This window comes from Melanerpes formicivorus, unplaced genomic scaffold (genome assembly GCF_026170545.1).
Source record: "Melanerpes formicivorus ecotype bairdi unplaced genomic scaffold, bMelFor1.0.p_v2 SCAF_32, whole genome shotgun sequence".
Lineage (NCBI taxonomy): Eukaryota > Metazoa > Chordata > Aves > Piciformes > Picidae > Melanerpes > Melanerpes formicivorus.
In genome coordinates, this window is record NW_027142384.1 from 5,271,891 (window position 1) to 5,293,779 (window position 21,889).

Consider the following 21,889-nt stretch of genomic DNA (forward strand, 5'->3'; position numbering starts at 1 on the left):
CTGCTTATGGAAGGGATAGGTCTGCCCATGGACTGCCATCATGCTGGCAGGCATAATGGCAGAGATTTGAGTTCTGCAACAAAAGTGCACAAAGGAAAGGTTCTGGCATAAGAAAGAGTCAATGAAACTGAAAGAGCACTGTCCAACATTATGTCTAAGACAAACTCAAGCAGGTTGATGCCATAATTCTAGCACTGAAAATCCAAACAAACAGTTAAATGAAGAAAAAGGTGCTTGAAAATAAGTTAAAATCTACATTTCTCTTTCAGAAATGCATGCTGGTTATATTTTGATGATAAGCAGCATGAGCACAAAGCTGGAAATGCCACCCAAATTATCAATTTTATATAGTCATTTACTTTTTTCCAGGGCATTAATTTGGCTTTATATGAAGACAGACCATTTGATGTGACAAGGACCAGGTTTTATAGCTTCAATAAATGGTGACAATAGAATTTTCTTCTTCATAAAACTGATGTGTTATGTAAATATAATAGTAGTTACAATACTCCTCCTCACATATACTTGTAGTTAATGCACCTGAATAATTTTGTCAGTACTAAATAATTCTTCTTCTTTATTTAACTATGGAGACAACTGAGAGTAAATATCATTGTCTATATGTATAAATATGTTACCTGTCCTATTACTACTTATGACACATCAATCATTAAATGCACTTTTAAAACTAAAGGATTATAAAGAATCTTTAAATACTCTCTTGAAGAATAATCTAGAAAAAATAATCCAATGCTGATGGAAAAGTCCAAGAGTGTAATTGCCTTGCAGTCCTCAAAGCAATTATGCTGAAAACTAGAAAAACCCGACTTCACAGTAAACTAGTTAGTTCACTGTAAACTACTGAAGAAAAAGCTGATTCACCTTGCCAGAAATTTGGTCTAAAATGAATTGCTAGAATCTGAGTGTGAATAAATTAGAATTTTTCTGATCTGGACAGAGGGAAGTTCTGGGGAAATTTGGCAGCCCTCTGTGATATTCATTACTGCTGAATTAACAAAGTTCAATTCAGTTACTAGTCTGTTTGACTTTGGAGGTTCTCTTCCATAGATTCCAATGGACATAAAAGGAAGTGTTGTATTGAGGCTTGTAAAGAAGCACAATATATTCAGTCTTGTTGGATAAAAACATGAAACTGGGATCTGCCTGCTGAAAAAATGGAAGACAAGATTTTGCAACCTAAATATTTAAATCCAGACTTTCAGACTTTGTTTTATATTCTCTTACTTCTTGCTGCATTCAACTGAATTTCAGGGTCAATCTTGAGTATATAATACATAGTGCTTTATAGCAACAACATTTGTATTGAAGGGAAAAGTAGCAAGCATGATGATGGTATTTTCAGTATCCCATTACTTAAAAAATTCTGAGTCTGTAAGCAAATCTGTTTTGTATTTATCCTGGAAGCATTACTCATAGAAGCCAAACCATACAAAGGTTGACTGGTACAGAATGCAGGTATGGCCATTTAGTCCAGTTCTGTAGAATCTGCTCTTTGATGTATTTCATTGTGAATTAGCTGCAGTGGTTTTTAAACATCTTTGCACTTTTTAATAAACACTGAGCAAAACTGTTTCTCCATTTTAAATTATTTCTTTTTTATGGTTTCTCATGCTGTTTTTACTTTTCCTTATCTCTGGCACTTCCTGTTTGCATTTATTTCCTATATACCAAGGTGCAGTCAATAATGAAGATTATTATTAGGAACTGCATGTATTTCAATTAGTTTGTTATTTGTGATCTTATGGCCTGCCCTGTACATTGTGTGCTCTGTGCAAGAGGATTTATTGATACTTTGGTGTGAACATGAAACCCTCGTTTTGTTTTATTTATTAAGTAACAGTTACCAGCATAGAATATAATAATAAATACTATTAATAACAACAAACCAAACCCAAAATATGCTGAATTTGTGAATTACCATTTTTTCCATGCATCAGAAAATTTTTCTGAGTGCGCAAGATTTAAAATCCTTTTAAGACTAAAACCAGTTGGGCTTATCTGAATTTTTATGTGGTCAAAGTGATGCTCAATGGGATAATATTTGTCTGAAACAGTGTCAGGTTTGAGGAGTTCAGTGTATTTCAAGGGCAATATGAAAATCTGGCTGACCTCTTAGCCTTTGAATTGAGTATACTGGAAGTTAGAAGCAAGAAGGCACAACTGATAGAGCTATATTGCAATGACAGGCTGAGATTTTGAGCATCCAAGAGACTTAGCACTGCACCTTGGATACTCATTCTGAAGAGCTTGCAGTTTTAAGGACAAGTTACCAGTGTGATTATCCTACTGCAGTATCTAATATTGCCCCATGTGTGCTAGACCACAAGGTTAGGACTAGTATGTTTCAAATACTTGCTTCAAAGTACTGTTTTCTGACTTCCTGAATACTCTAGCCCTGAGTCATAAACAAAGCTGTTCATCACAAGATGAAAACAAATACACTGAGAGCTTTTCAGTGACTGGTACATGGAGAATGCCTCTTTTATGCTTGTCCCAAGAGAGGAGTTACCTGCTCAAACAAGTACAGCTTAACTAATTTGGCAAATCAGAACCTGCATAGATACTCATTATAACAAACTGGGGTTTAAATCTGGGCATACAAGACCAGAAAATGAGTTTAGATCTGATCTTATTTCTCATTATCCTAAATCTGCTTTTTTGGCAATAAATTAAGCTAATCTACCTAAGTGGAATCTGTTTTGCCCATGATAGTAATTGGTGATTGACCTCCTTGTCCTTACCTTGACCCACCAGCTTTTTGTCCTGTTTTCTCCCCCTATCCTGTTGAGGAGGGCTAGTGAGGGAGCAGGTGAGAGGGCAGGGGCCAGCTAGTCAAGGTCAACCCACCACACCCAAGTGTATAGCCATTTTAACTCATTCCAAATTTTACTTTTCTTCAGAACTATCACAGAGAATCATTGCAAAAGGGTTGAAAATAAAATCCATGTTTTTAGCGATGATCTTTGAGGTTTCTTCCAACCTTAGTGATTCTGTGATTCTGTGATCCTAAGTATTCCTGTGCAATGCATTTAAGAAACTGGACACAACAAGAGCAAGACTATTTTGGGTTGTTTTTCTTGATTACCTTCATTAAAAGCTATGTACTGAGGTAAAAAATTAATAGTTCTAGGGAAAAGCACATCTATAAAAGTAATTATTTGAAAAAGCCTGCAATTTGATATGAAATAAATGGGTAGGTAGTGGAAGGCCAGTGACCCTTCTTTAATCTCTGTTACTATGCAGAATGGCTGTGGCCCATGTGGTGATGTCATCCAAACAGCTGTGTAAACATCCCTGTCCTCAGCATAGATTTGTTACTTACTCAGTCAGACCAGGAGAAGTATGGGGGAGTTAAACTAAAGTATATTAACTACTTCTGCTCCTTTATGCATCCATAAAGGAGTACTTTCTGCTCCCCACAAATCCTAGGAGCACTAACTCAATGGCACTTCCTCTCTCCCATCCTCTACGTAGTAATGCAATTAGAAAGTTGCAGAGTGGCTTTGGGGAGTTCTGTTTATTACATCAGAGGTAATAACTTCATAAATTAGTTTGATAAGTAAATAAAAATACAAATACTAGAGCCTTATTTAAACTTATATGTGAATTTCCTGTTAGTAGATTAGCTTTAGGTTTTATTATAACTTCAGGTTAATGAAGACCTGTTAGCATACATACTGACTTCCCTTTCTTTCCACTTTGATCCAGTGACAATTGTGCCAGTTCGTGTTCTGTTACAAGTTTTGGAGTCACTGATGAGGGCTATTAAAAGGACATGATCAAGGCAATCAACAGGATATATTAATATACAAAGAAGAAAATAAGAATTTAAGTATGAAAAAAAAAAAAACCAAACAAAAAACCCAAACACCAACCAACCAACAACAACAACCAAAAAACCCCACCACAAACAAACAAAAAAACCCCACAAACAAACAAAACCCCACCAAAACTGTTTCATTATCTTGAGATCAAGCGTACAGTATGTTAAAACAACTTCTGCCCTGCTGAGTTGGACTGAACTCACACTGGTGGTCGGCAGGTGAGGATTAGATGAAGGACTCCATAGGAAGCTCGTAAGTGATCTCTTGAAACATGTAGTCCCACCTAGTTTCTGTGAGGTTTAACAAGCCATAACATTGCCAGTTGAGAACCTGTTTAATCAAGGATGTGAAGCAATGCTACGCCATTGTATTAACTGTAAAATCGAAAGTGTCCGACATGAGAATGTCATGGTGAAATCACCATCCCTGGAGGTATTTAAAAGACGTGTAGATGTGATTCTTAGGGACATGATTTAGTGGTGGACGGCCGAAAGATCTATGCCTCTGCATTTCATATATGATTGCCCAGTGAAAGAAAGGGGTCAGCAGCAGCCAGAGTAGTAGACATCTCAATTCTGGATTGCACAAAGCCCATTTGGCTTCTCGGGCAGGCACACAAGGACACGACAAAACAGGTCTATAAAAATCGCGAAACCTGAGGGAAGGGCTGCCGCAGCAGCCCCAGGCACAGAGGAGCCGACCCACGGCAGCGGCCCCGCCGACCGCCTCCCGACCGGGCCTGTTGCCATAGCAGCGCGGGGCGTCCTGTAACGGCGGCCGTGGCGGCGGCAGGAAGCTGAGGGCGGCCATGGTGCGGAGTGAGTGTCAAGAGAGTCGCTTTCCTCCCCGGGCCCCTTCCCTCCTCCCCGTGACATGCCGCGCTCCCTGGTCACCACACTCCCTCTCCCCACGCTCGCCCCCGCTTTTCACTATCCCCACACCCCTTGGCAGCCTCTCTGCCCTCCTGCCTCTATTGCTCTCCTCACTTGCCTAGTTTATCTGTTTGCCCTCCTCCCCGGTAATAACCTATGTTATTTCACAGCACAGAGGTGCTCCTGAAACAGCCACCACACAGCAGCAGGGTGGCCCCGGCGAGGACCTTTGGGTGTGCGGGGCAGCCCTCTGCAAGGGGTGATGCTTGATGCTTGTGTAAGGGCATTGAGTTGTCAGTGCTGTCTCTTCCCTGCAGTTACAGATCCTGAACAACACATGATTATTGGTTTTAATTTTTATTTTTTAATTTTAGAATAGAAGTGGACCATGTAGGCATTGTCAGAGATGTAAAAGACATCTGAATGAGGTTATAATACACCATACTATTTCTTATTAATCTGTTTTTTGAAAGTAAAGCAGTATGATCTAAAATACTTAAGTACACACACAAATCAGTCAAGGAAAAAAGCTACTGTGGAATTCCCTGATTTTCCCTGTAATACATTTTGATTGCATACTGTCAGTGGACTGCCAGTCCCTTGCTGAGCTAAAATTGTGCTTTGGAAAGGAACTCTTTTGCTCTGTAGGAAGCTGGCAGGTGCCCACTTCAAGCAGACACTGCCTGAAGGAGAATGGCTTCATCTCCTGAACAGTGTGATATGAATCTTAAAATCATGGTTGAATTCTTCACTTTTCTGAAATGCAGGCTCCCCTGCTGTTTCTTGATATACCTGCAGCTGTCCACCTGCTTCTTTCAATTCTTTTAATCCTTTCCCTCGTATCTGCTCTTTTCTTTTTTTTTTTTAATAAACATATAATTTTTGGAAGTGGAGCTGTTAAATCTTCTAGATCTGTTATCTCCAGTTGATTAGTTGATTGATGCCATCTCTTATTTCCTCCTGCATTCATAGGAATAGGAGAGTATTTATGATCTCTCAGATCACTGGCCCATTCTCCTGTTGCTGCACGCCACGTGAGACAGCCTGGTTAATGAACTTCTCAGTGAGATGTAGTGTTACAATGTGTTTTGTCCTAGAAAAGCTTTTATGTTGTTTTCTCTTGCAAGTTTGTTTCCCTCATTCCTCTTACGTGAACTAGATAGCATGCAAAATGTCAAATACTCAAACATTACCCTACAACATGTCCCTGAAATAGGTCCTTGAAGCTCCACCGTTGCTTCCATTGGGAATTGCTGTCTCTGCCTTGTAAAAGAGCTGATAATGAAAGTGGACATCTTTGCGTAATTGCTGCAACAAACACTTCCGTTTTCTTTTCATCAGCAAAGAGAAATCTGGCTGTAATAAAACTCTGTCAGAAATAGTTCATATGACTTTTTTTTAGTAGGAAGCATAATATTGTCTCCAATATGGATGTATGCAAATTATGGAACATTGTTTTCTTGCTCAAAAATACTTCCTTCCACTGGAAATACTGTTGTCAAACACACTAGAAAGCAGGCTGCTTTGTTGGTTTGTTTGTTTGTTTGATGTGGGATGGTTTCCTTATTTTAGCATCTTTTTGTTATTGCTGCTGTTTTTGGGGTTTTGGTTTGTTTGGTTTTTTTTTTTTTTTTTGGTTGGGTTTTGGGGTTTTCTTTGTGTGTGTCTTTTCTGCTGTTTTGTTTGTGGGTTTTGGTTTGGCTTGTTTGTTTTTTACTTTCCATCAGATTTGCCAAGTACCTTACTAGAAGTACCAGTGGTTTTCATATTTTCTGTGAAGACTAAAATATTTGGTTATTATTATTGGCATTTGTTTTTCTCTTTTACCTATTAATTGAATCAGGTTTGTTAAAGGGACAATGGTTGTTCAGATTCAGCAATCCTGCTCAACATGATTAAACCAGAAAAAGACATTTACCTTTCCCAATGTGCTTTATGTGTAAAGAGGATCTCCTCTTCCATTAATACCAGTCTCACCATTATGTAAATCATATCAGAGGAAACATAAAGGAAACATAAAGGAGATTTAACCCTTGTCATCTGTAAATAATATATAATATTTGCAAGACCAGTTCCACTCCTTTCCCAAAGGCTGTAGATAGTGGAGCTGCACTGACACATGCAAGTTTGGGCTGTATTGCCCTGTAGTTTACTCAGCATGTAGCAAACTAGCCTGTGTGAATGTGTGCAGCCATTCCAGGACCACTAGTGAAAACTGATGATTTCACAAAACCTCCTTGAGGCAAAGAGGCAATGAACGAATAGTTTTGATTAATATATGGTGGGAACAATTGTTTCTCACAGATCTCTGTATAATTTTTCACTTTAAAAAGTTTATTTTACTTCAGAGCCCTTTGAAAAGCTTGCTAGAGTGTTTGGGTTTGGGGGGTTTATTTTGGTGGTTTTGTGTTTGGTGGTTTTTGTTGGGATTATTTTTGTGAGTTTGTTTGTTTTCATAAACCATGGTGAAAAATACCTATGCTAATTTGGTGAAACCCTGTGTTTTAAAAATACCAGTACGTGACTGTAGTTGACTGATTGTCAAGGCAAAGAGAATTCTAGCTCTTTTTTGGTGCAGCAGGCTGGACACAAAGTAATAACATGTAGCTTTAGAGTGAGGACAGGTTCTCATAGAATTTCTTTACCTTCATTATACAGAGCCTTTTTACTGTGTGAAAAGGTTGCCTGGCATTAAATATTCACAGTATCACAGTATCACTAAGGTTGGAAGAGACCTCGAGGATCATCAAGTCCAACCTGTCACCACAGACCTCATGACTAGAACATGGCACCATGTGCCATGTCCAATCTCCTCCTGACCACCTCCAGGGATGGTGACTCCACCATCTCCCTGGGCAGCCCATTTCAATGACGAATGACTCTCTCAGTGAAGAACTTTCTCCTCACTTCGAGTCTAAACCTCCCCACAACTCTGAACCCAAGTCTCTGGTGGGTTTTGGCCACTGAAGCTCCTTTACTGGCCGCTAACGAGCTTGTAGTGCCTAGTGCCTAAAAATTACTCAGGATTAAATTTCATTCTAATGTGAACATTTATAAGCTTGAATTAGTTATGACTTGCCTCAAGTATCTGCCCACGTTCAACAGTTATGCTGCTTATACTGCTGTCTGTGAACATCTGGCATCAAGAAATACAAGAGCATAAACCACCCCATTGCATGTCTACGTGAATCAATTGGAGCTATGCTGAAAATTGTGGATGGTGGATTCATTTTTTGCAAGGGTGGTATCACACTTATTGAACACTCAGCAGTTTTCATACAGCTTTTTCTACATATTACAGGTGATGTGAAAGTATTTCACAAATGATGTGAACTGTATCTGGGTTGGCTGAAACTACTTGCTACGTGATGTCTTTTCTAGCAGATTTTATTGTTGGTGGTGTTCCTACCAGATAGCTGTTTGGTATGGTGGAACAGAAGTTTTTAATGATTTTATGTTGTTCATAAGTCAGATGGCAGAAAATGACATCTAATGTTTCTTTCAGTCACTGAAGATCTTATTAGAAGACGTGCAGAGCATAACAACTGTGAAATTTTTTCACTGGAAGAGATCTCTTTACATCAGCAGGAAATAGAAAAACTAGAGCATCTTGACAAATGGTGTAGAGATTTAAAAATTCTCTATCTTCAGAATAATCTAATTCCAAAACTTGGTAAGTGCTCTCTGGTTATGATTTAGAGATCATCTGGTCCAACCCCCATGGACTAGAAAATGTCCTGACTGGGAGAGATTGGTGAACTGTCACACAAATTACACTAGGAGGGGGATGTGAGATTATGTGCAACTATATTTTGTTCATCCTGAAGCCATATAAATCCTTAAAATTTAAAAGGGAGAAAGGAATTTTCTTGTATTAACCTTGTAGACAAAAGATCTTTAAAAATTAAATGTACATTAGGGAAGCCAATATTTTCTATATAAGTAGGTGTCTAAGCAGAGACTGATTCTTTCTGAATTTCATGACAAATGAAATGTTTCACCATATCTGTTTTACAGACTTCAGATAAAATTTGTGTTCTTTTTTTGTTTGGTTGGTTGGTTGCTTTTGTTTTGTTTTCAGAGAGCTTCTTGGATTGTGGCTTTTTCTTAGTATTAAAATATTAGTGCCCAGTAACCTGATATATATTCTGATTTGTCCTTATTTTTCTGCTTTATTTTTTCTTTGAAGTAAGCAAGTAAAATGATAATGCCTATTCCAATGAAGACAATTGAAATAATAGATCTGTGTTTTGTTACAGAAAATGTGGGCAAACTAAAGAAGCTGGAATATTTAAATGTAGCTTTGAACAACATTGAAAGAATTGAAAATCTGGAAGGTCAGACTGTAAACAAACCATTTTGCCTTTTCATATTGAAACACTGAATTAGTGACTTACTGCAAAAGAGGGTGGAAGCCATTAAGTATGTCCACCAGTAAAGAGCCTTTTGTGTGCAGCATTTCAACAAATACTTTATAGCAAGTGCTTCCCACAGCTGAAGTTTGTCATTCAGTTTTCTTGCCTGTATCTTCACTTGCTTTTTGCATACTCTTACCAGCATTGACAGCTATGATAGCTCCATTCTTTAGTACTCTACAAAGTGGGAATTCAAATTGTGCATGAAATTGGTATTTCCCCATTTGATAATTTTTTGCACAGCTTAGTTGGAACAATGCTGTTTTTTCTATTAAAAAAAAAAAGTTATTTTAATGCATTGCAGACTGTAACTACACTCTTGTGTAATGTTTCAGCAGTCATCTTCAACAATCAAGTGTCACACACAAGAAGGTTCTACTCTGTGCACATTGGCAATCTAGGGTATTTTTAAGAGTTTTTCAGATGACTCCTTTCGTCATTGCATGAAGTCCTGTCTGTTTTATCTGTGTTTAATCCTTTATTCTGTCACTATAATGGCATGCACAATGATCTCTCGTTTTCCAAGATCCAAATCAAAGACTTCGAGCTACCCATAAATATATTACATAGTAACTGAATAATTTCTAAATCAATTGTTTTCCTTGATTCAGATTAGGCCACTTGCTATATCTTTAAAGTGTCCACCTTGATAAGGAAACAAAAAAAAAAAAGGTGTTTTTGTTTGTTCATTTGTTTGTTTTGGTGGGGTTTAGTTTGTTTGGTTTGGTTCATTCTTTTAAGTCTGCAAGCAAATTCAAGAGTATGGCTTAAATAAAAAAAAGTAAGTAAATAGGCTAAATACAACTTTGTGCAAGTTGAAGGAGTAGGCAGTAGATTACATGTTTGTCAATTTGTTGAGAAACTTACATCTATTCTCATGCCAATAAATTTTAAGCTCTTCTCTCAGGCTGCATTACTTATTACTGCGATTTGTCATTTACTGAGAAATCGGAACCTTTGGGAATGAGCCTTGCAAAAATTTGGGTTATTTAAATCCCTTAATAAATAATTTTGAGTAGTTTGTTTTCTTTCAGCTCCACTATGCATAAAACACCAAATAGACCTGCAAAGGAAAATAAGTGATTGCAACGATGAACATCAAAATTGAGCTTGCCCTGAGCTAAACTTTTTCACTTGTAGTGTCAAGGTTATACTTCATGGACAGAGGCTGATAAATTGGGGTTTATATTTCCATTTTGTTAGATGATTTAGTAACTGTTTTAGTTAACAAACAACAATTTCTCACTTGTATTTGCAATTGAATCAGTGATAAAGAATTCATTACATCTGAGGCCATAGAATGGAAAACCTTGACTTGGAATGAGTTTTTAGAAAACCTCATCTTTACACTTGAATAATGTTAGCTAAGATTAACAGGAGATAGAAATTAAACTCATAACTGATTTTGTTCTCCTGAAGCCATTAGTCTCTCTCGTAGCTGTATAGTGAAGATTCAGTTGAGGAGGAGTACCAAGGAAATCAGACTGGTAAATGTCCATCATCTAGTATACCAGCAATGACCACAAATTTTGACAGCAATTAAACCAATACTAAGTTTTGATATTTTTTATTTTATCAAGATTTTTTTCCTTTCTATAAGTATTGTGACCTCACAAACTTAAGCTATGAGTTACTCTTTGACTTGTTGCTTGGAAAGGATGTGCTCTAATAAGAAAAAAATAGTAGAGAGAGAACAAATGCAGGCAGTTTTATACTCAATGTGTGTATATATGTGTTTTGTGTGCATTTATGCTGTGGACAAATCGAATTAATTTGTTTTCCAAATAGGCTGTGAGGAACTGAGCAAGCTTGACCTGACAGCAAATTTCATTGGTGAACTCTCCAGTATTGATGCCCTAAAATACAACATACAGCTGAAGGAACTGTTTCTAGTTGGTAACCCATGTACTCAGTTTGAAGGTTATAGACAATTTGTAGTGGCAACTCTTCAGCAATTAAAAGTAAGATTAAAACCTTAAATTCATATCAAAATAAGTAATGAGCATTGTTGATGGAACATACTAATCCCAAACAAAAGCTAGTAACATTTTTATTACTGTCCACAGGAAATGAAACTATTCTGAAGTATAAGTGACTCCAGTAAATAATGTGATAATAAATTGGTTCATTTTTGACTGACCCACATGTATTTGTTATCTTTTCTGTCAGTTTTATTGGAGAACCTTAAACAACATTTTGAAGAAAAAAATGAAATGTACAGCTCTGTCTTTTTTTTTTTTTCCTCAATTGTTTTTTTTTTATATACAAAATATATTTTTAAGTTATTTTCATGATTGCAAGAAGCTACCAGGTTGTTGCTACCATACCGACCATACATACTAAACCAATAGTGTAAGGCGTGCAGAAAACGGTACTGATGTAAAAAATACACTGTATTGCCTTGGCTGTAAATAAATACTTTGGGATTGTGGTTTTGTGCAGTGAGTGAACTGATGTAATGATTTTCTGTCATTGAAATGGGCAGAGTCCTGAAATATGCTTTAACAATTTCCCTTGGAGAAGCATGAGCACTTGCTTAACTTATTAAGGATAGATTCCACTAACTTAGTTGGCAATAAGCTAACACATCAAAAGAAGTAATTTTATAGTAGCTTTATTAGTTGAATTAAGGTCAGATAAATATCAGAAATGACTAAAAGGACTCTATTGCATAGTCTAATAAACCCAACTGAAAGTCTTGGAAAATGCAAACAGTAGCTCTCAAACATGCAAAAATACTTTCAGATCTGACTAGCAACTTAGTGTTAATTCTTTTTGATATGCTATAACTTACTGTTATGGAGGTTGTAAAGGTAGGGGGTTTTATTTTATGCAGAAGGCAATCTCTAAAAATTACCCTACAGTTTGATTGCTTTATTGATTTGAATATGTTTTAAATTTCTCATATACCGATATTGATTTTTTTCCCCCTTTGGGAAGTGTTTGGATGGTAAAGAAATAGAACGGTCAGAGAGGATTCAGGCACTTCAAAGCTACCCAGAAGTGCAACAGAAAATCAGGGAACAAGAAAAAGCTTACCTTCTCAAAAGGGCCAGAGAAAAAGAAGAGGCTCAAAGAAGGATGCAAGAAAGAAAGGTCAAGGGACAAAAGCAAATGGAATCTAAGCTTGGATTTGACAGGTAACAGGAAGCAGCAACAGTTTGCAAGTAAATGTTATTCCTTCATCATGAATTTTTTCTTTCCTTGTGAAATACTTCATATAATTCCAATTAAGTATTTTTTCTTCATTGTTAATTCTAGCAGAATTAATTTTTCTCATGAATGTTATCACTAACAAAAACTATAATTATTTACAACCATAACTGATCACTGACAGTACAATATAATTTTTGTCCCAAAACTCCAGGCTAAATTGTCTGGGTGCCAAAATAGAGTAATTGATATCTTCTTGCAGGAGAACAGGTGGAAATTGTTATTTATAGTTTCATAGTTTCATTCAGGGTTGGAAGGGACCACACGGATCATCTGGTTCCAACCCCCCTGCCATGGGCAGGGACACCCCACACTAGATCAGGCTGGACAGAGCCTCATCCAGCCTGGTCTTAAACACCCCCAGGGACGGGGCCTCGACCACCTCCCTGGACAACACATTCCAGGGTTTCACCACTCTCATGGTGAAGAACCTCCTCCTCACATCCAGCCTGAATCTCCCCACCTCCAGCTTCATTCCATTCCCCCTAGTCCTGTCACTACCTGAGATCCTGGTAATTTAAGGTAATGCAGAGGTTCCGCCAAAAGCAGCTGTTCACATATCATGTAGTTTGCTTTTGAGTTATTGCCTCTGAAGACCTAAACTGAATATTTCAGATCTTTCAAGATGTAAAAGGCTATGGAATATCGATTTCTATACTTGTTCCACCTAATATCACTGAGATTGCCTAGAAAGCAGATTTTTTTTTGTGTGTGGTCATCTTCCACTGCAGTTGCCATCCATTTTACTTTATATCCAATAAATACTAAGTCCCACAGAACTGGCTATGGAACTTTGTCCTCATATCTGTATCACAAAATTAGTTTCTGAACATTACAGAGGCTTAGGGTAAGGGGTGGAAAATGATTCAAGTTCTAAGGTGGCACTTCAGGAAATGGCTAAATAAAATTTTGCTACCCTATAAATTTCTACTTTAGTTCTGCCTGACATTTGGAATATGTGAGTATTGCACCGTTACAACATTACATCAACTGAAAGTTGTGAGGGTACCTGAAAATTCTGCTCCTGAAATTAAATCCCTTGATCTATTAGGGTTTTCAGATGGATAGACAAAACCACAGTATCACTTCTTAGGTGAAATCACAGTATCACTTCTTAGTTTAGTAAACAAAAGCTATTTTGTTGAAATATGTTTTGTTGATTGCTGAAGGAAACAGAGCAGAGAATGTTATCCAAATGTAAAAGATACTGTTCTTCATAGGAATTACAGAACTGTTAGTATTGGGTTAAAAAAATTCTGTGCAAGAATTCATTAGCCAGTACTGTCACTCTTCCTTCATTTCAATGGGGTAATCCATGTGATCTTGTGTAGCCCAGACTCCCTACAGGACAAAGAAAATGACCAAGCAGAAGGAGGTGAGAAACAAGAGATGTGGAGAATATTTGAAGATGATGAAGACCACCGAAGATTTTGGGAGGAGCCCACACCATATACTCCAGAATCTAGATTAGAAACTCATAGATACATGGAAGAAAAACGGAGATCTAAAGACAATGTAATGTACGTTTTTGGTTTAATATATTCCATAAATTGAAGAAAGGGAAATTTTCAAAGGTACAGGGGAGAGGTAACTGACTGCCATTAAACATTACTAAGGACTAGTAGCTTAAATATCTATTGCATGTGAAAATATGCTTATAAAATCTAAACATGCTTATAAAATCAAGTTGTTTATTTTGTTTGGTTTCATTTATTAAACTATATCTATGATATCCTTTATTTTTGCTTTTCTTCACGAAGAGAGCTTTAAATATAATTTCTCTTTTCAATTCCATGTTATGGGCTTTAAAAGTTTGACTTTTCTGTCAGCTAACTAATACATTTTGTGTAATATCCTTGCTAATACCATTTTTCCAGAGTGTAGATTGCATTTTATAAGTGCCCTGCAGGCCATGATACAAAATTTTTGCACAAGTGGCATTTCAAGGACTTTTCCTCTGTGACTTAGAAATTTTTTCCACATACTTTATCAAAGATGCTCATCCCAAGTAATAAAAATTCTCCTTGTTATCTATGCTATTTGGCATGGTGAATCTGAGGATGTCTGGCCCTTGAAAAGCCTTAAAAACTTTCTAAAGTTGTCACTGGTTTTGCTGAACATGCAAAAGTAATGCAGACACTAGCAAAAATAATTATTTTATTGCTTCTGGCTTCTCAGTTTCACAAACATTGTAAGCAAAGTTTTTTTTTTTCCTCTTTTGTTCTTTTTTTTTTTTTTTCTTTTTCTCTTTCTTATGTAACAGCATTTGTGCCAGAGACTTTTTTAGCTGTTCTTTTTAAGGGAATGCTTTTTCAAAGATTTATCAGGCCTTAGTATTGAAAAAGACAGTCCTAGAGAGGTCTACAAGAAACACAGGAATTTGCATAACTTGTGGCTATCATTAATTCAAGGTTTAGCATTTTCCCAGAAGATATACTGTGAAACCCTGGTTCCAGCTAGATAGAATTTTGGTATGTTTGGGAATCCCTTGCTAGTGAAAAGCAAATGTGTTCCATGTTTCCCTAAATAGCATTATAATAAAGATAGAATAATTCCTTTCTGGATTTTCCTTAATTTCCAAGGCATTTAAAGGAGTTAAATGTCCTTTCATGATTTAGTTTTGGTGGTGAGGGTTGTGTTACATAGCACAAGAAAGATGAGAACTGAAAAGTGCCCTACAATCAGATCATCTTTGCTGGTCAAAAGAAGCTGAAATGTAACATCAGTGTACGTTATTCAGTATGTAAGGATGTTTGTTTTAGTTTAAGATTGACATGAACTCAACCAGACCAGTGCTAAATTTGAACCCTTGTATGACATGGTAACACACATTAAATTTGTCAGCTGGGTATCATTGCACAGTTGATAACAAACTAAGTGGCTTTGGCTGTTGCCAAAGGAGTGAATATTTGCAATTTCATTCAAAGAAAATTCAGACAATTGTAAAATCATTTACAGCCGAAAGGTTCACAGGATCTCCTTTACCTTCTCTTTGCCAGTACAAGACCTATCAGCTCATTTCAGCACAGTATTAAAGATACCTTAAACCCTGATGATTATGACATAACTGAATTTGCCTTAAAATGGTTCACATGACCCAACAGATTTAATCTAGAAACAGATTATTAAGAGCTGAAAGATATCAAGATATAATTTCCTGGAGTATTCACTTTGCATCTGTCAAGAGTAAGCATTCAGGTGTAGAAACTCATAGCCCACAAATTCCATATTAAAACTCTGACTTATTCTATAGAATAATATTTAATGTATGGATAACTGTGAATCTTTCTTAAACAGAAGTTGATTTTATCTAGTCATCCCAGTAGATCTACTCGTATGTTTTTATTCCTTCTTCAAATACAATGTATTTGTAAACTCTTTAGTTTTTTCTTTTTTCACCATGAGGGGGTCTAAATGCCCTATTTCCCACACTAGTAATTTATCCTTAGAGTTCTCCTGCATTTAAAATAAGAAATTGGTTTGGGAACCCAAAAAGCAATGTATTACTGTTGACTGGTATGGCAGGCATTTGTTCAGTAAAAATAATTAAATTAGCATGTATAAAAAAATTCTTAAGAATTGCTTGCACATACTAATAATGCCTCATGATTACTATAACCATTCATAAATAAGAATGTTCCATTTCATATGTTTAAGCAATCCACTGATTTCTTAAAATTTACCTGTAAAGCTGATATATTACTGTTTGATAATGCATATTATAATATGCTGAAGAAGCTATTATCAATGTAAGACATAATGTTACAGTATCACAGTATCACAGTATAACTTAGGTTGGAAAGGACCTCAAGGATCATCGAGTCCAACCTATCAACACAGACCCCATGACTAGACCATGGCACCAAGTGCCACGTCCAATCTCCTCTTGAATGCCTCCAGGGATGGTGACTCAACCACCTCCCTGGGCAGCCCATTCCAATGCCGAATGACTTGCTTGGTGAAGAACTTCCTCCTCACCTCGAGTCTAAACCTCCCCTTACAAAGCATTTGCTTATCTGCAGATGATGCCTTTAATGTGTCACTGGATTTCTGATTTAACCTGCTTTGTTGTTCAAATAGGTTGTAGCATTTACAGCAAATACCAGATAATTCTTGCCTCTTGCCATTTCTTTTTTGGTATTAAACATAAAATATCAGAATGTGAAATTTTCAACCATTTTCCTTTCTGTTTTGTTAAGGGGATCAAAAAAGAGAGAGAAGCCTCTCCGGCCATTGGTCACAGCAGAAGGAAAAGTTCTGAATGTGAATGTGCCAAAGTATGCAAGATTGAGAGGTTAAACAGAGTGACTTCTTTCCGGATTATTTGTCAAATAATTCAAGATATACAAATATAAAAATGAGATGGCTGACAAATTCTCTTTGCAGTGTTGTATTCCTGGTGGGCAAACTAGCTTCTAAATTCCAGTGCTCTAAAAATAATTATTTTATTTAGTAAATTAAGTGTTGAAGGTTGTTTAGTTTATTGTTGATCTTTCATGAAGAACTTTTTTTTTCTGTAAAAGATGTAAGATGTTTTACTCTCTTCCCTTCTATGGTAGGGCTCTCTTTCTTGGAGCATCTTGGTAACACTGGAAAAATTTTATCCATTTTGACTGTTGAAGATCAATATCTATGAATAGCCACTTTAAATGTGGAAAAATATGTTCAAGTAATATTTCTGGACAAAATCATTCTGTCCTTTGATGGCAGATATAAAATTGGCAGAATTGGGAAAGATACGTAATTTACTTCTGTGGCACAAGTTCCTTTGGCACTGAATGAGGTCTCTAGCAAAAGAGGCTGGTGATACAGGGAAGCATCTTGTATTTTATCATTGACAAAGGCACCTGGGTATCCAAGTGTTGTGACATCAGTTTCAAGGGATATCAGCCATTCATTGCCATTGATTTCACTTGAACCAAGCCTTGGTTTTCTAAAGGGAAACAGGAGACTGTGCAAACATTGTTTCCTTAGAAACGGATTCCCAAAGAGCCTCCTACAGGAGACTGTGATCAAAAAGTGGCATACAAAGGGCCACCTGTCTGCTGCCCTCTGAACAAGTTTTTCCATCTTAAGACTGATTTAGCTGCAAAATCAAAGCTAATAACATGCTTATTGTTAGCATGAAGAATGCTTTCTAAATCTTGGAAATTCATTAATCCATGCAAATTCAAGGAATTTGAAAGCCTGCGTTACAGGGTCAGTGCATAATTTTCAGTGGCATAGGGAAAATTAAAGGTAGTGGCAAAAGAACTTGTGTTTATTCCACCCATATCAGAAGGTACAATTGCATTGATGTACTTTTTTCATAAAAGTATGTGGACTCAAAAAAAAAAAACAGTTTAAGGAAACAATTCTAAACAGTTCTTGTGTTAGTGGAATTTGATTATGCCCCTGAAGGGCAGAGACATTTAGAATAAAGCCCTAGCTATCTTTTCAGAAGAATTACAGTCCGCTGGATTTCCCTGTTAGTAGCAGTCCTGTTTGTGTCACCTACATTTTTGGGATTAGAATTTAGTCTGGATGTGCCCACGTAAGGCCAGAGCAGTGAGCAGGTTTTGTCACGGCTTCAACACAAGTATCACAAGCTCTTCACTGCAATCTGGCAGTACTTTGGAGAGACATAAATAAAGAGACACAATTAGACAGATGGTGTTCTCCAAAGTTTTTACTTCAGTGTGGAAATCTGATGTCCATAGCAATGTCTAAGCTTCTCTGATGTTCTTTTGGAAGGTTAACCAAAGGAATATCTGCATGCTGCTGACAGCAGACTATTTCCTCAGTTCTTATCAAGCTTCCTTCTAGAAATTGTTGCAGTTCTTTTCTTTCCCTCACCCTACATGCTTTAGTGAATTCTCAAAATTTGTGATGCAGTAAGAGAAAAAACCATGAACGTGGAACAAAGTTGGTTTGTATACTTCTCAGTTTTCCATTAAAAACACATCAACTATTTATAAAAATATTCTCTTTTATAGATGGGTTTTTAGTCTGCTTTGGGGGTTTATTTATTTATGTATGTATTAAATCTACTTAAATACTTGAGAAATGTCTGAGTCTATAAGCAGAACTTGTAAGCCTAGAATGCATCTTACAGTTGTAGCAAAAAATGTTGTTTTCCATTTGTAACTGATAAGATACTTTCCCAGTCTCAAGAACTCAGCCAGCAAGATCTCAAACAGGCAGCTAGTAGAACTAATGATTCACTTCCATTCTCAACAAGTACGACAAAGCTTGTAGAATCAAGGATTTTGTGCAAATCATGTTTTATTTTGGGAATGCATAGGCAGATATTTTGTGCTGCAGGCAAATGAAGTGCTATGAACGAAGATGCAATTATTTATTTATTTTTTTAACATATGATAAGGTTAGGACTCAAGTTCCAGGCCTTCGTGCTTTTCATGAACTGTTTTTCTTCTGAAGCTGTTAATAGAGCAGGCAGGTTTCGCCAGCAGATGTCTCTGTCTCTCTGCATGGACAAACAATGTAATTTTAGCTGACCTTCAGCAGGATTTGTTTTTTTTTCTTTTTCTTGTGGGTTGGCTTGGGAGAGCTGAAAGTAAATGCTAGAATCACTTTGGTTCAAATGCCACCTAAAATTGCTAGCAGATGAATTTGAAATACACTGTGATGTTTGCTTGTTTACTCCAACTGTACTTATTCTGGAGGTGTTTCTTGTCATTATTATTAGGCTTAATTTCTCTTTGAAAGATGATGAAGAAAACAACCAGATCATCTTGGATCTTGCTGTTTACAGGTCAGAATTTGTTTTTCTCTTAATTTTTGGCATTCTTAAGTTCTCATACACAGTGTTTCTGTTATACTTTTCTCTCTAATGGGAAATTTTCAAGAGGGAAACAAATAACATAGTGGGTAATGGACTCAGTCTGGAAGCCTGTGCCAAAGTAATGAAGCTTATTAAACCAAAGACCCTTCAGACAGTCCTGTTATTCATGTATGAGGACTGTGTCTAATAGTCTTTGTTTTTCAGTTGATATTTTCTGCAGTCTGCAGGCAGGTTGCCTCCACACCTGTCCTTTTATACTTATGTGAAATGTTTTCCAATACATATTAGGGCTATAGGGAATGGTATTTTGCCCATCTGGCCTTAAAAGTGCTCTGGTACAGTTCATGTTCTTCTAGTTAAATTCTTCTCTGCAAGACAGAATAGCATAGCATAGCCTTGTCCTACTTTCCTTACTTACTTGAAAGAGCCCCTGGCCCATGATATTTTGTGAACTGTGCCAGGGCATTGCCTGGAAGAAATTTGGTTGAACCATGCCAAAATATGACAAGGTAACCTTATAAGTATTTGGCAGTGTATACTACTGAGCAGTAGAGTGGTCTTGACCATGCTTCAGGAAGCAGTTGGAAACCCAGAAGCTTATTTACCCGTAACAAGAACATGTTAGAGTAAAGCTTGAACTAGTTTTATAACACAAAACCACTAATAAGGCCATGTATGTTTCAATTAAAGCTCATTAATTTCCCTCAAAAGAAGACTGTTCTGTGTTTCTAAATAGTAAGAATTAAAATTATTTGAAGCCTCAGAAAACCTGTCCAGATGCAAGATGTTGGATATGTTACAATATTTTATGCTTACTTGTAAGAAATGCAGACTAGTCTGGAAGATTCAACAGAGAAATAATGTTACAAGAGGAGGAAAATATGGAATACATACATGTGTATTCATCTAAGTGTGTGTATCACATGATGAAGAGGAGATGTTACAGTGGAGCTTTTATGGGTCACAAACTTTGTTTAACAATTGTGAAATGTAAAGCACTGTGTTTTCTGGGAATATGAAGTATGAACAGAAGTTCATTGTTGAAAAAAGGGAACTTTTATTATATATTTACTACTAAGCTTTTAGAAAGAAAAGTAGCAGAATACTTGGACAATTTTAAATAGCAAATGGATTAAGTTTCATATTAATGTAAAACTCTAAACTAATAGAAGAAAGATCTGTTGTTTTCAACACAGATTTTGATTTCTTGCAGTTACACAACAGTCATTGTGATGGACTTGACAGAATTTAGACATTAATTTAGCTGACATTCTGTGAACACATAGGAAGACCACGTTTTTCTTCCAAAGACAGTAAATATAACAGAAATTAAGTTTGTAGTTTATAAACGGAGAAATCATCATTAAAGAGCTATTTGCCCTGCACTGCTTATTTACTGGACTGTACTTTAGATTAATTCACTTATTTATATTTCATTCCTAAGACATTTGGATACTTCTCTGCTTGAAGTTGATGTCCAGCCAACTTACATACGAGTACTGGTGAAGGGAAAGGTTAGTGGGTTTTTACCACATTAATTTCAAATCAAGAGTTACTGCTTACCATAGTTACTCAGTGGACTCTGGATCTGACTTTTGTGAGTTACCAACTGTGTGCACCTAAGCAGAACAAATGTTCTTTCATACTTGCATTATTTTGGAGAACATGAACTGTGGAGGTGCTAACCAGAAAACATGTAAGCCTGAAATGAAATTTCACTCTCTTTTTGACTCCTTCTCTCTTCATATTCCCCCCACACACTTCACTTAAGAAAGGAGCTTGCTAGTTGCCCTAGGCTAGAATTTAGCAATTTCACAATCTGGAAATTGTAGCTGACAGAAACAAATGGATATATATTATTTTTAAAGGGCATTTAAAATGTTGTTCCACTTTCCTTTCTTCTCAGTGGTTTTAATTCTGTTATTATTATTATTTTTTTAATTCACAAAGTACTTAAACAGCAAACCAAAATCACTACTTTTGACTATACTAATGGCCTAAATAAAATTTCAGAATTACTTTACATCTGATCTTTATCATTTAATCACTCACATAAGTCAAACATCATTTTATAACCTTCTTTGGAAATGTCACTTCAGGAATGACAGCAGTTCAGGAATATTCATATGACTATACTTGTAAGGAAAAGCTGTTTAGAATTCTAGTAATTTATTAGGATTAGTAATACTACATATGAAGTGGGAGGATTTAGACCTATACTAGCCTTAAAATCAAAGCATGTGATAGGGATGTTTCTGCTTGTGTTCTGGCTAGGTAAAAAAAATATAAAATAATTTAAAAAAATATAAAAAGAATAAAAATAAAGAAGGATGCATTTTGGCATATGTTTAAACCCCTGATTTTCTCGTAGCCATTTCAGCTTGTGCTCCCTGAGGAAGTGAAGCCAGACAGCAGCTCTGCTAAAAGATCACAAACAACTGGTCATTTAGTTGTCAGCATGCCAAAGGTATGTAAATTAAACTACAAACATGCACAGAAACTATAAACACACAAAGATACTTAAATGCTGTGAGTACTTTGGGAATGTTTTTGAGTTACAGGTAACATCTGGCTACCTAAAGTTATTCAGTCTAGCCTTTTCTATCAGGGCATATTTACCAAAGACAGAATATTCCAGAAAGACAATTTAATCATAAAGCCCAACTTTAGCATTTAAGACCCCTTTAAAAAAATATTATAAAAATCAGTATTTCCTTTATTTTTATATATATTGAAAAGAGACTGTGAAATGTGCAGCAC

At 36.4% G+C, this 21,889-nt stretch overlaps 1 protein-coding gene across 2 annotated transcripts in view; it reads left to right on the forward strand.

Annotated features, from left to right (window-relative positions):
- Window positions 1–21,889, forward strand: part of LOC137449730 (dynein axonemal assembly factor 11-like) — a 45,044-nt gene that overhangs the window by 10,812 nt on the left and 12,343 nt on the right. Inside the window, exons 1-10 of one of the 2 annotated variants that reach the window (XM_068155516.1) lie at window positions 4,616–4,663; window positions 8,223–8,390; window positions 8,977–9,054; window positions 10,921–11,093; window positions 12,073–12,272; window positions 13,677–13,865; window positions 16,545–16,622; window positions 19,034–19,099; window positions 20,574–20,643; window positions 21,501–21,596. In XM_068155516.1, coding sequence (XP_068011617.1) covers window positions 4,654–4,663; window positions 8,223–8,390; window positions 8,977–9,054; window positions 10,921–11,093; window positions 12,073–12,272; window positions 13,677–13,865; window positions 16,545–16,622; window positions 19,034–19,099; window positions 20,574–20,643; window positions 21,501–21,596 — 1,128 coding nt within the window. In that variant the 5' untranslated portion in view covers window positions 4,616–4,653. Of the gene's footprint in view, window positions 1–4,615; window positions 4,664–8,222; window positions 8,391–8,976; window positions 9,055–10,920; window positions 11,094–12,072; window positions 12,273–13,676; window positions 13,866–16,544; window positions 16,623–19,033; window positions 19,100–20,573; window positions 20,644–21,500; window positions 21,597–21,889 lie in introns of those variants that run through there. The other variant, XM_068155517.1, reaches the window with a different exon arrangement.